This window comes from Neopelma chrysocephalum, unplaced genomic scaffold (genome assembly GCF_003984885.1).
Source record: "Neopelma chrysocephalum unplaced genomic scaffold, ASM398488v2 Primary Assembly neopelma1_43, whole genome shotgun sequence".
NCBI classification, from domain to species: Eukaryota; Metazoa; Chordata; class Aves; order Passeriformes; family Pipridae; genus Neopelma; species Neopelma chrysocephalum.
Genome location: NW_020897702.1, coordinates 19,461,510 through 19,476,206, shown reverse-complemented (window position 1 = coordinate 19,476,206; position 14,697 = coordinate 19,461,510). Strand labels below are relative to the sequence as shown.

Genomic DNA, 14,697 nt, shown 5'->3' with positions numbered 1-14,697 from the left:
GGCCCCGCTTGCTGGAAGCGCCGCTTGCCAGAGGTTTTCCTCAGACTCGCGCTCGAGAGCTCCTCGCCTGGGGATGCCGTGCTCCGGGACATCCCGCTGCTGCTGCCGAAGGGAGCTCCAGGCCCCTGTCAGGGGCTGAGAGCCGAGTAACTGTCAGAACTTACCGGCGCCGAGCTCCTGTAGCCTGCTATAATGAAAGGACTCTCTCTATTTAAAGAGAGCACTTAGATCTCAGCTGAGAGATGTTAATGATCTTTGTGTAAATAGTAAACACTTAAATTTCAAAACACTGAATTATTTGCATCTTCCACGCTGTCTCTGGAATGACTTGCAGAGTTGGACCTGGCCCTAAAGTTTAAGGCACTCAGTTGTATCTTTCCTGTGTAAGCAGAAGGATCTGTTTATGTGATTGCCATTGCAGGATGAAGGTCGCCTAAATCTGGGGACAGACTGTCAAGTGACTAGTATTTTTGAGCTTCCTCAAAAAGTGTAAGGGGAGGAGAATTAGAACAAGTTGTGGTGGTGCATTCCCCCCATTCATTTATGACACATACTTGACAGGATGCTCTGAAAAGAAACTTGATTTTTTTTGCTAAAAGAAGTGATCAAAGTGTTGCAACAAAACATTTGTGCGTTTACATGTATCAGAGAATTGAAGCTCTCTGTGATGGAGTGTTTAAAAGACTAATGAAACAAACCACTTTATTTAACTTGTGTACAGCAACAATGCAGCTTTCCAGTTATTAGTTCTTAATTACCATCAGTCATTATCACACATTTCCCAAACAGTTCTTAGCAATCACATATGTAGTAGTAAATCTAGGAGTACACAATGCCCTGGAGCTGATGCCCTATATTTAGCAGTGATGACTATAGTTCTTGATGGTTTGTTTCAGTTGTCGGAGTCCAAGTAAAGCACTTGAGAGCTCCTTGGCAAGAGAAGCTGGAATCAAAGTAAGCATTTTGTGATTTTAATAAATTACCATCCTTCTTTCCTAATTGTTAATGTGTTATGCACCTCTGCTACTGCCCTGGAAGAAAATGGGGTGACCTCATCAGCCTTTCACATAGTTCATATTATTTGAGGGAGTAAGCTTACCCTAGTGTTGCTAGGCATCTTTCTTATTTGTTTTGCAGGGTTATTCTGGTTCCATCAGACGTATCTCTTCTTCGTTCTGCAGTTTTATTTTAGTTTCATCTGACAACTTTCTTGCCCATTCTACATCCTTTGTTCTTATCTTGCAGATTTTACTATTTGCACATGCTTTACTGTGCACTATTTGGACAAGTATACTGCAAGTCTCTGTTAATTTGTGGTTGTGTGTTATTTGTATATTTTATGTATACCAAGTTATAAAATACTACTACTACTGTTGCAGTGTTAAAAATGCTTATACACTGTTACCAATTACCATATTTTAGTGTGCTTATGTCTAGGTGTAAGGCAAGGAAATAATAAGCACCTTGTTTACTTTGCTTCTACCTTGTGTGTGCAGGTCTCTACTTTGACTGTAAGGCATGTTCTTGAATTTCCTGAAGCTGTCATTGGACCTGTCTCTTGTTAAAGAAACTTTCCTCCAGCATGTCTTGCAGCCCAAAATAACGTATGATCAGTCTCACTGTCAGACTTTTAAAATTGAATAGTTTCATTTTAAAATGAAATAGGTCTTCATGTTCTTGTTTCCAGTGCTTACAAAGGCCAATGTAAACAACATTCCCTTGTCCCCAAAAATGAATGACAGAAAAGTGAATTCATCTTTTCTGTAAAGTACTGGATAGAGACCATGGGCAGGTATTCTCTGGAGCAAACTTCTGTTGTTCTGCAGGAGGCACTGGCCAGATTCCCAAGTGGAAATACTGCTCCAATTTAGTACTTGGAGAAAACCTTTGATGCTTGCACAGAAGGTGAGATTTTAACAGTTGCATCTACAAAGAAGGCTTAACCAGGAAAGCAGTAGGATGAAGTTAAAGAAATGGCTTCTTTTCTACTCTGTATTGTTTCCTGCGCTCATGACAGAAAGGAATTTTTCAAACAAAAATCTAATAAGAAAACATTATTTGCAAGGAGACATAAAAACAATTCATAGTCTCTCTGTAGGGAAAAGAATGCTTAATTTTATTTTTCTTTAAAAATGATGGTTCTGTCCCATGGAAATCACTTTTCATTCAATAGTGACTTGTTTTGAACCATAGTGAAGACTTTTTTTTTCTCTGCACAGAAAGTGCTTTTCACCCAGGATAGCTGACTAATGAATGACTACTGAAAACAGCAGGCAAACTTCTGGTACTTGAAGTCAGTGCTTCTGGTGCTGTTGCATTTCAAGTCAGCTTATTTGGGTTGCTCATAAGTCAATTTAAGGAGGTTCCTTACTTTGGTCTTCCAATGCCAAAACACTTATGCTTTATGGTATGTTAAGCCAGTAACGTTGCAGTTGCTGTATTAGCATTCTCCAGTCCTTTGGCTTATTTGGGCATAAAGTAAGTGACAGCTGATTTCAGCAGACTTATTCATGCTTCATTCTTGTGGTAAGGATTCTTTCCAATTCATCTGGGTACAGCGACTGGCTGTGCTAGATTCTTACTTCATGTTATAAGGTTTCCTTTCTGTATGTAATTTGACTCTGCTTATTAAATTGAGAGCAGCAAAGGGAAGAGATATAACATACACATAAGGAAGAGGAAAAGAATATTTCTTCCCCTTCTGTATTTTACAGTTCTTTATCTGGATGATAATGCCAGACTATTTTTGTCCTGAATCCCACTCAGTATCCTGTGCTATACACAAAATTAATTATCAACTTAGCAATTTGTTGCCCAGAGAGATTGTGGACTCCTCATCCCTGGAGGTGTTCTAGACCAGGCTGGATGCAGCTCTGAGTAACCTGGTCTAGTGGAACATGCCCCTGCCCATGGCAGAAGGGTTGTAAATAAATGATCTTTAAGGTCTCTTCCAACACAAACAGTTCTGTGATTCTGTGATCCTAATTTTTTCCCCTCCATCTTGCTGTGCTCCTTTTCTCTGTAGTATAAATCTTCTTCTAAAAGTAAATTTTTCTTTCTGGAATGAAAATCAAGGAAATTTTGTATTTCTTCTCTCTCTAAATATGACTGAGTATAAATAAGAATAAAGGTAAGAAGAAAGGAAATGCTTATTTGTGGAGTAACTATCAGAACAAAGTCCTTGATTCACTGCCAGGTGATTTTGTTCTACAAAAGTATCAAACAGTATTGGTAAAAATCTGTATGAAATTGCCTGCTCAGTGTCTGATTCTGGCCGACTGATAAACGGACAGAGATTTACTTCTGTGCAGGCTGGATGGACTACAGTTAGCCTGTGTAATCTCAGCCATGTAGCTAGTGGTCCAGTAATAGGTCAACATAATCAAGAACTCCTGGGTTAGAAATGGTTGTCCACCATCTGCTTGTAGATGTTAAAATCTACCACCAATCTCTTCTTCTCTAATGAATTTAAGTGGCTTGTGTGATTAAGAAATAACATTAAAAATAGAACAAGGGTGAGGCCCAAAAACTCCATGTAATTGCATTTAAGGCACTGTAAGCAAAAGGTATGTGTCGAAGTCCTAGGCAGAAATCTATCAAACGGCCAGAAGCAGTGAGCCCTTAACCTTCTATTCTGACCTGACCACACAAAACATTTTTTTAGTCCTGGGATAACTTATGTTAGTGGAAATGTCATTGATTTTACCTTGCTTCATAGCGATTACAGTACTTCTCTGGAGGTTAAGAGACTTGGATTAAAAATTAATACCCTCACATTACTCTCCTGTTCCCTCTACTCTACTAGAACTGGACTGCAACGTAGTCAGGAATACAGGTCTGTCTGGATGAGGAGGGAAGTCAGAAGAGGGCCTGATTTCAGTTGTAATGGCCTGACTGAGAGAGAGCGTACCTAGCTTCCTGTTTCTGCTTGCAAGGTTGTGACATCACTTTAATAGTCATTCTGTGAGGTCCAATCCTTCGTAGTTCAGCCTTAGGAAGTGTCAAGAGATAACCCAAGAGAATTCAAATGCACATCCCCTTGTTCACCAAAACATATGACAGTCTCTGAAGGGTTTGCTTGGTTCAGTGGTCTTGGGGCCTCTGGATTTGGCTGCTTCCTGGGTATGTGCTGTAGCTATTGGGCAAGCGAGCTAACACCTTGCATAGCTATGCTCCTAAAGAATGAGCCACTCCTGTAAAACTAAATACCTGTTCAGGGACAGGCCTTATAGTCCAAGCCCCAACCTCATACAGACTCTAAACTCCTGATTTTGCTTCCTGTGCATGAGAAACAAATTCAGACACAACCTTTTGCTCCCTCTCTCCTATTCCTCTGCTATTCAGCAGCATTCATAAAGCAAATCCCATTCACACAGTGCGATTTGTCACCACACCTCATTCAGTGCAACTGAAGGCTGCTCCAGAAAGTGTTCCCTGCTTTAGACTTCTCATGAGTAGCAATTTGGTTTAACTCTTGCCATGCCCTTTTAGGCTTTTCACATCACAGTGCACCTTGCTTTTCAGTTCCAAAGTGCTCTGTTCTCATCTGGCCATAAGTATTCAGTGAAACTGGTACCAGTCAAAGAAAAGACAGTTTTGCACGATAGAGCCCAGCCCAGCAGTGCAAACAATCTCGTAAGTGAAGTTTTCATGGCTGATAGACTTCCTTTTTTTCTTGCAATTTAATATTGGTATTAAGGAGGACTAACGTTGCCGCTGGCTGGTTTCAACTTAGCCAGAACAATCCTGACAGCAGATGGAATTTTCTTATTACAGGGCTATCAGTTAAAATGTTGTTGTTCTTGGGAAGATGAGTGATTTTTTTTCTCAACAGGGAGCTATAGTGAGCTTTTTTAATGTATCTATTAGAAAAACCCAACAAAAACACAACAAAAAAACCCAACCAAACAATAGCCCTGAAATAAAAACTTTGTTGCAAAGGTTAAGTTAATTTTGGACTGAGATGAGATCTGATTCTGACAAGTCTATGTGCAGGCTACAGGCTAACTTTTTTTTAACCATTTTAATTTTTAACTTCTCTGGAAACTTTGCCATAGTGCTTTCCCCTCCACCTCACTCTTTGGCTTACTTATTGTTTCTATGACTGCAGGACTCCTGAAGAATATTCTCTTTTCTCTAGCAGCTGATTTCTGCTGGTAATTGGATTCTGTGTGAGGCCCTGTTTTCAGGTGGGTTTATGCTTCCGTTACTATGACAAGGACCGGATTAATTGATGCAAGCTTTCTTAGTAGCCTCCGGATTATATACTTTATTAGGTGAGTAATTTTAGCCTTCAAAACTTGCATGAGTGTCTAAAGTGAGTGGTTAGTCATTTTGTGAGAAAGGGCAGCCAAAGGGCTTGTTTTGTGTGCTGGCTCTTTGTGCGCATTAGTAATCAGTTAAACAGAGCTGTAGTTACAATAACAAGGCTGGTAGCTGAAAAGTAGGGGGGCTGCAGTGACAAATTAGAGTGATTTAGGTAAGGGATTATTTTGTTTCCCACAGCTACTTATTTATGCAGTTAATTGTGTCTGAGACTGATGGAGCGCTTTTTGCAATGTTCTGTGTGATCCCAGATTTGTGTTAGGCTACAGGCAAAGGTGCTCTGGTGAAACTGAGATCAGTAGCCTCTGCCAGGGGAGTCAAAGTTGACATGAAATGTTGCCCTCTTGATTTGGCAGTTCTACGCTTAACCTGTACCACAAAGCTGTATTGTGCACCCTCCTGCAGAGGAAATGTGCTACCAGCAGTGACCTGAGCAGATGGCTGTGACAGTGCTTTAGAGCAGATCAAAGAGATGCATAGAAGGGGCAACTTGTTAACCCACAAGTTCCTAGTTTTACAAACATAGTGGAGGAAAATTGGTCTGTCAGTGATGGTGGCTGTCCTTGCTCAACTAACTCATCACCTTGACTTCGAGGAGTGAGAGTGGGACTCACAGGGGTGCAACAGATGCTGATTAACGGAATCACATAATAGTAAGATAGAAAGCATCAGAGAAGTCATGTGCACAGGCTTTGAAATAAATCTCTTTCAAAGTTTCTTCAGAAATTGTATACTTCAGTCTTCCAATTGGTGTTCAAGGCTGAAAATGCTCTACCAACTATCTTACTGTCAGCTCAACTTAGCATTAGTCTAAGTATTTGACTGCAAATCCATGTCTGCTATTTGTAACATGAATTTCATCAGTGCTGCTAGCCTCTCTTGTTGGACAGCCTGCATTAGCAAAGAATCAGAACTACCCAGTGACTGTAAACTGCAATTTGGTTCTTAATTTTCAGATAGAAAAGATTATCTAACCAAGATGCAGGAAGTGTGTCACTTCCCAGTAGCCACTTACAGGAAATACTTGTTAATTAGTCACAGTTTTGTACACTTCCATTCTCCAATAGTACAATTTCCGGAAGAGAATCCTAGCTAAAAAGTACCCAATGCTTGCTGGACAGCAAGGAAGAAAGGTAAAGGTAGGATAGCTCTCCTAAGTCTCCAACATCTAAACTTGTCAACATTTGTTCTTTAGCCTTTTTTATAATTTTTTGTTTTGTTCCCCCCACTTTTTTTTTTAAGGACTTCCTAGTATATAATGGATGTAGTGCTCATTAGCCTTTTTGAAAAATGGGGTAATGGAATAAAAGGAAAGGGATTTGGCAGCTCCTGGTGCTATGTAAAAGTTCTCTATGGGATGCTTCAGCTGAGAGAAATAGAAGGTGCATTTTTCATCCTGCAATAAAAGTTTGTGAGAAGGGAATGGAGGTGCTGTTGTCACATTCTCACTGTTATCTTTCACTCTGAATCCGTATGTTTAAGATGGCAAGTGTCCAGAAGAAGAACATGAGCACTTCTTTGCTGTAAAAAAGCAAGGAAGGCCTTGGCATCTTAACAAAACCTTTGTAAGGAATTAATCAGTTACTTGTACTAGGAGTTTCAAGGTTGGCTGTTTTTTTTCTTTTCTTTTTTTTTTTTCAGTGAAGGAGGAGAGGGCAGGCAATCTTTTGGCTGTTTCTTATGGAACTTCCTTGCTAGAATTGGAATCTGTCTTGTAAATATGTTGGGAAAACATTCAGAAAGAGCTAGCCTTTAAAAGCAGAAGTGTGTCAGATAATCATATGTATGGAGAGGAGACACTTCCCAAAGTAATTGGTTTGCTTCCAATCTCTCTTAAAGGTTTTAGTGTTTTATTTAAATCTATATGCAAACAAGACATAAAACCATGCTCTTAAGCTGGACCTTGTCTGCATCTAAAGCCAATGTTGGCATGAAGAATGAGAAAGTAACAATGGGAGCTTGAGTCTTGTGAGCCCTTCAGGCTTCTGCTTTTGGAAGGAGACTAGTCCCTCTGTAAAGGGAGATGAGAATATTTGTTACCCAAATGGCAGTGCTCTGCCTTCAGAGATCTAGAGGATTGAGTCACCTTCATAACTATATTTCAAGTCCCTTATCCTGAGAAGATATTCTTTGTTTTTTAACTCTTGATGAAAAGCATTAGCAACTAGAAGAATGAAGTTCTTTTAAATGAACTAATGAACTAATTCAATCAATGCACCTACCAGAACTAGACCAGAATGAAGTACCAATGATATGATGTGCAAGGAAATATAACTTGATTTGATGATGTGCTGATGTTATTGATATTAATGTGGTGGAATTTGTAATTTTGAAGATTCTTGAAGTTTACTTTTTTTAGTAGTTTTATATTTGTGGCAATGTGAAATAAATGGCACGACATCTACAGTTTGTCTGGCAGTGGTCACGGGAAAAAGAAATATTTAAGTGTGTTTCTCCGTGGCTTCTCTTTAACTTATGAGCCTCTTACTCCAGAGACCACATCCTCTTAATACTGCTGGCCTAATGACTGTATATCATAATAGGTATAGAGATTGACATTCTTAGGCAGCGCTGGCAGTATCCAAGACCTGTGAAAGAAATGGCAAGCTGCCATATATGATTAGAGGGATTAGGCCACAATCAAAGCAAATTATTCTTTTCTCTTCCAATATCCAGTTGTTAACTTTTATCCTCTTTCTGTTATTAACTGTTCTTCAGAATAAATTGTCCTTATAGTCTTCAAAGTGATGAAGGTCTTAAGGTCTTACCAAACAAGAATAAAATGAAATCACAGGGAGAGAGTCACGTGGACCAGCAAATCAGACGTTCCTGGAGAAAAAGAGAACTTTTCTCAAGTGTTTGTATTACTCCAGCTGAATTTCTTCCTCCTTAAGCTGATTGAACATCATTATGTAAGGCTGTCAGTGAAAGTATCTTAAGTCTGCAACTATCTTACAGGTTAAAAGCAACAAAGATCATTTTGATACTGTTGAGCAAGGGTAAGGTGTGAGCAAAGCTTGTGCATAATTTTTAAATTTTTCCCTGTTGTGGCTGTTTTGAGTGGTTATCTGGTCCTAGAATTGCAGATAAGTAGATTCTTTTCCTTAACAGAAGAACAGACATGCTTATTACTGGAATAAAATGAAGCACCACTGTGTTAATAAGGCAACATTGGAGCTGGTCTCACCATAGATATCCCCCACTTCTGCAGAGTTTCCTGTTCCACCAACACTCCCTACTTCACGAGCTAGATAAGAACTTCTCTACCTCCCACTGACTAAACATACATATAGGCAAATAGTGTTCCCTAAATTAATGTCTGAGACTGTTGGAAATGTGATATGCTGTGTACGCTGTAGTGCTATAATTTTGGAAATGCTCTGATAACACTTCTTGTTAGAGCAGCTGGATTGGCTACAGACATGCATATCTTACTGGCTCATCTTTTCCTTTCTGTGTCTTCAAGACTTAAAATGACAACAGGTCTTGTACTTGTTTTAAGTTCACGTCCTTACCACTGTGGGCAACTGTGTTTAAAACTCCCTTGAATGATAACTTAAGTCCATCTTCAAAGTTAATAGCTTTTCTTTCTCCACTGCATGAACTGAAATCCCTAATCCTCTGATCTTCTGCACAAATATGTTCATGACCATTTGTGCTTGTGCCAATACTCGCACTTAGCCAAGTTAGCTGTTCTCCCTTAATGGGATTTACAGAAAATTTATATTCTCTAAACCTGGGATGGTGCTGAGTTACCTATGAATGTAGTGCACTGCTTAAATTTCGCTGGAGAATGACATTTTTTCAGGAGACTGTGATGACTTTGTTGTTGCAAAGCTGTATCTTGTAGGGCTCATAGTCAGAGGTACTGTTACTGCCTAATGTGACCTCCCAGGTTTTCAGGGGCCAATTCTGCAAAGTTCTGATTGCTCTTAGTGTTCCTCTGTGCTTCCTTGCTTCAAAATAAAGGTTTATTATTTCCTGAGCACGGGTGTAGGCCAAACTTCATTACTTCTGAGAATGAGTTTCTCTGCAGATGCAAATTGTTATATTGCACAATTCCATTTATCTATCTTCCTCAACTTCCTGTTGCTTTATGTGTGGACTTCCAACTCATCCTCCTTGCTGGTGCTGATGTGTTGTAGCAGTGGAGAAATAAAGTTAGGAAGATGTGTAGCTTTCCAATGCATAAACGCAAACACTCTTATTTTTAAGAGGCAGTAGGTTACTTGTAGCTGAATGTTTTACGGGGTGAAGACGCGTACAGCGAAGAGTTGCTGATCAGCCAGGCCTGAAGGGTAGTTGTGCAACTGAAGGAGTTGGCACAAATAGGTGTGTGAAGCAGCGAGAAAAGTAGGATTGGCTGTCACCTTCTTCCTCTTGTTAGAAGGCATTGGCTGCAAGACAGATTCTCTGAGCAAAGCTCTAGCACTTAGGTCTACTGTACAACGACCACTTGGAAAAGTAGGTTTGCAATGTAAATTTAGGATATTATGCAGTTTCTGCATGCAAAAGGAAATCTTGTTGGTTTAAATGGAACAGCTGGTTCTGGGGTTTTCCTGTTTGTTTTCTGATCCTACTGGTGAACTCAATGTCAGCCATGGCAAACTACTCCAACTTTTTCCTTGCCTCTCTCATTACATCCCATAGGTATACACTGAGTAAAAGCTTTAAAATATAAACTATTATTGTGGTACCTCTTACTGTAATATCCATTACTGTTTGGAATACAGTATTCAAATTAACCTTCCCATTTTGTATTTGGAAGAAAGGGGCTGAGGGGGGAAAGGGGGACAAACAGAGCTCTCTGTTGGATGAACGAGTTTGCAGATAAAGTTGTCTTTGCAGATAAAGTTGTTATGATTTCTGTTGTAGAAAATGTGAAGCCTTACTTTAAAAAATTGAAAACTGCCTGAGAGGTTTTGTGAAATTTTGCAAGATAAAATTTTTGAATGAGTGACTGGCCTAAGCCACTTGGAAGCTGTGAGCGGCTTAACAGTGTGTGTAGGGAAAACTATATTTTGAGTCTTCTTTCTGTTTCTTTTATTGACAAAATGTAGAAGCTTTCATGCATGAGTAACATAAACCATAATTTCAGATTCCTGTTTATTACAGGGATTAGAAGTCTTTTATAAAAGGGAACATTTTGGTGTGGTTTCACTAGAATTTAAGGTTTAAGAAAAAAATCATGCCAAATATGCCATGTCTCAAAAATGTTAGTCTATAGCACGAGAGCCTTTCTTCAGAAATCAGTCAATGTGGTATTTCTATTGATTTCTGTGATTTAATCAGTTTGACACAGATCTTTCAGTCTTATTTGACACTTGTGTCTGAAAACTTTCCTGTCAAAGAAGAGCTTCTCACTGAATTTGCAGTTGTACCAAACAAACTGTTGAGAACTATCAGTTCTTCCTGGCTTGTATAGAAGCTTTTAGGAGAAAAGATTTTCAAAAGAAATAAAAGAATTGAGGTTGGGTTGATGGTAGTGGGTGACTTGAAGTGGATGAAGGCATTGACTTTTATTTTATTTTTAAATTAGCCTTAGATTTTAGGACAGGTGCTACAATTTAAGCCAGCAATTTTTACCGTCTGTGTTTAGAATCAGTGCTAATAATCTTTTGCAGAAAGCCAGCCTTGCAGTAACTTGTATCAGCCAGTCTTATGAGACTGGCTAAGTACATCACAGACAGAAAGAGGTTTTCTTCTTGTTCATGAAGACATTAGAAACCACTCTAGTTTCAGTTTGTGATTGGTATAGTTCCAGTGACTAAAACCTTTATCATAGTTAATTGTGATACAATTTGCACTATGTGGATGGTACATATTAAAGGGGGAGAAAGTACTCTAACTCATTGTTACTAGTTTTTTCAGCTGCGTAATAAGTGAGATCAGGGGCCAGTTTTTCAGGCACTTAAACATGGCTTAATGAAGCATTATGTTCTTAGCTTTGCAAAGGAATCTAAAGGGTCTCAGCTGCACTACTCAGGACTGGAGGAGCTTTTTATTGTAATCCAAGGTGGAAGTGAAACCAACTTCTGTGGTGTTATGTAAATCTGAATATAGGATGAGTGCAAGCAGACCAGGAAATAAGAGTTCATGTAGGATTCTCCTCTGGAGAGCTGTGAGGAGAATGTGCTTCAGTTAAGACAGACATAGTCACTATGTTAAACTTGGTTCCACAGTTCACAGAGCTGTGTTTTGCTCTGTTGTGTGATATCTACCAGGAAAAAAATGGTGAAGAGGAGCCTGCCAGGGTAGGAGGTATCTTGCCTCTCATTGAAAACAAAGTGGGAGTGCAACCTTAGTTGAAGAAACTGCTCTACAGGGTGATGGTATCTGAGAAGTTTAGTAGTAGTGCAGCTTGCTGTGACCTCTCACAGCCTCTGTGGATGTGCCCTTGCAAACTGTTGTTCATTTGGGGAGAACTGAAGTTCTGTTTCCACTAGTTTAATTGATTTGTGTACTGAGAGGCTTCAATGAAGTCTGCAGCCTGATCAACTCTTTCTTTTAGATTTTTAAATTAATATAATTGGACAGCGTAACACTTCTTTCAGCCTTCTTTAACTTAAAGACATGATGTTTTTCCCTACAATAGCTTTCTTGCAGACTTGGTTGATCTTGGGCAAGAATCTTGCCCAATTTACACGAAAAATATTTGATAATTCTAGTTCATAGCTGTCAGCTGTCCATGATTTGTAGCTGCAACATAAACTTATGTGACTGTCGTTGGCTGTGCCCTTGCCATTCAGCCAGCATCCAGGGCTTTGGATTAGCACTGCAGATGCTGCTTGGTGTGGAAAGTTTCCACATAAGAGTTGAAACAGATATCCATACTTGTTCATAAGATGGAGTTCATACCGTTGTTGATACTCAACAAATTTAGGATCGTTATGTTTGTCGGTAGCCCTACAGTAAGCACTTTTCACTTTTGTCTAATTATAAAACTGTCATTTTCTAAGTGTAAATGAAGTTACAGAAGCAGGTTTTTAGAGATACTGTTACATCAACCTCATGGAACAAAATCACAATGAGAATCATGGAGATAAATATGGCACCCGAACATGACCACATGCACAAGGTGGTTTGGTGTTGGAATTGTCGGGGGGATAATCGTAAACATGGCTGCAGCTGCCTTCCAGATATGCAAGAAATGCCATTATTTTTAGAAATTAAGTTTCCCTTTGAGTGCTGCCAGTGCCAATATCTTGTTTTAATAATCTGGTTGACATTTGTAGCCCAGGGGAGCAAGCGTAAGGACTTGTTGCCTGATTTTAGTGCTCGATATGATGTCAGCATCCTGTCTGCCAGATGACAGTGTCAGTCCACAAGGGCCCAAGGAATACACCCACAACCTTGAAGGGCTGTGACTGAGCTGCCTAATGCAAAGACCTGTCCAGTAAAAACATCTCTTCTGTTTCTCACCAGGTTTGGCACTAGGGATACTTCTGAGACTTACATTAAATTCAAGCTATTTCTTTTTTCTCTCGCTTTGTTACACCCATGGTTCTGTAATCCTGAGGCACTAAGACAACCCACCCCAGACACAACTGACTCCCGTCCCCCACCCCACGTCCTTAATTTCTCTGAGATTTTTTTGAGGAAGACATTTTTGTCTTTGACAGTTGGAATTGCCTTGTAAGTGAATAATCCTCTGGAACCATGGCCTATAAAACAGAGGCAGAACAGTATTTCACATTACTGCTTGCAAATGCAGTTTAGTTCATACAAAGCAATGATGTTCATGTTACTACATGACTTGTAGTTCCACATACTCATGATGGTTATGCAGAAATTATTTCACATTCATTTTGTATGTTCTGTAGGACAGTGATTGGGCTTTCTTTTTTTTTTTTTTTTACTTTAAATGAATGTGATAAGTGCTCTTGACTTGTTTTGTTTTGGTTTTCCCCCTTCCCCCACCTCCAAATTGTTCTGCTAACTTAAAGGACAACTTAAAATGCAGTTATTTTAAAATGTACCATTTGAAGGACACTTGATTTTGTGTTTTAGGGTGTGAGTTGCCATACTGGGAAGGAATATATTTTCATGGCCACCTTGTTCAAGAGGCCTGTAAAACAGGTTTGACTTGAAGTGACCATTTGAACTTCATAAAGTAGTTTAATCACACTGAAAAACTTGTTTCTTTTAATTAAAAATGCATACATAATCTACTTGCCTGATCCCTGATATTACAACTTGTTCTTCCTCGTCTCTTTTTTAGGGGATGTGTTTTGTTTGTTCTCAAACACTGGATATGCTGGGTCAATGAACTGTTACTTCAGGAAGCAGAGCTGAGAGGACCAGCTGAGAAGACATCATTGTTATGGCAAGCAGGAATGCAACACTTTCCCAAAAGTCTCTCTTCTAGGGAAGCACACATATACTGTGCTGCAAGAAAGCAACATTTGGGACTTTTTAAAACACTTACTACAACCCAGTCCAGCTTTCCCAGTGCCTGCTGAAAAAGACTTTTCTTCTCTGACTTTAAAGCAGGCTGCAAGACTACCCTCAGCAGGATTTACCAGCCCCTACACACACAACAAGATGATTGACCTAAGCTTTCTAACAGAGGAGGAACAAGAGGCAATAATGAAGGTGCTGCAACGGGATGCAGAACTTAAAAGAGCTGAAGAAGAGAGAGTCAGGTAAGGGATCCATCACCCTGGGTTGTCCTGGGAAGACCTACATAGTTCATACACTGAGTTACTCAGGAGCAGATTAGAACAATTTTTGCTAAGGGCCCCGTATTCCACAGTATATGTGGTTTGGAGATTTTTTTACTCTGGGCTAGATTTAGCGTAGTCTCTGGATTAAATGCCTCTACCCTTACAATTCCCTAAGGAGCCAAGAACACCTGGTATACATCTGCCTGGATACGCATCTGCCTTGGTTTCCTCAGAAGACAATTCAATTTGCAAGTGTCAAAACCACTGCAAAATGAACTAATGCATGATAGGCAGAGGGACTTGATTCAAAAGGAGCACTAGCACCCCAAATAAACAAAAAGTATGGTTGCAGTCAGCAATATGTCTGAATGCTAAAGTTATACCTCAAATACATGAGGTGCAATATATTGGAGCTGCAGTCCAGAAGAGGTATCAACACTGCCCTACTGCCAAGAGAAGTCTTTGCATAAAAATTCTCATTTTGTCTGTGGTGTCACAGATGGAGCAATATGTTGTTACTCTGGAGTGTTTTATGTGTTAGGAGGTTTTCCTGGAGCTACTATTGGTAACTGCTGTGAGTAGAAATGCATGCAAGGAAAGCAGCGTTGCCCATATGACTTTGAAAAAGTCATCTACACAGGCATAAATATCAGTCAAATAGTTGCTTCAGCTGATAGCTGCCTCCTAAAGAGTGAAGATTTTAGTA

General features: G+C 39.6%; 1 protein-coding gene across 8 annotated transcripts in view; it reads left to right on the top strand.

Annotated features, from left to right (window-relative positions):
* SYTL2 (synaptotagmin like 2) overlaps window positions 1-14,697 on the top strand; it is a 50,277-nt gene that overhangs the window by 335 nt on the left and 35,245 nt on the right. For 6 of the 8 annotated variants that reach the window (XM_027677506.1, XM_027677511.1, XM_027677509.1 and 3 more), the window contains exons 1-2: window positions 5,085-5,189; window positions 13,547-13,970. In XM_027677506.1, coding sequence (XP_027533307.1) covers window positions 13,870-13,970 — 101 coding nt within the window. In that variant the 5' untranslated portion in view covers window positions 5,085-5,189; window positions 13,547-13,869. Of the gene's footprint in view, window positions 1-896; window positions 955-5,084; window positions 5,190-13,546; window positions 13,971-14,697 lie in introns of those variants that run through there. The other 2 variants (XM_027677503.1, XM_027677504.1) reach the window with 2 other exon arrangements.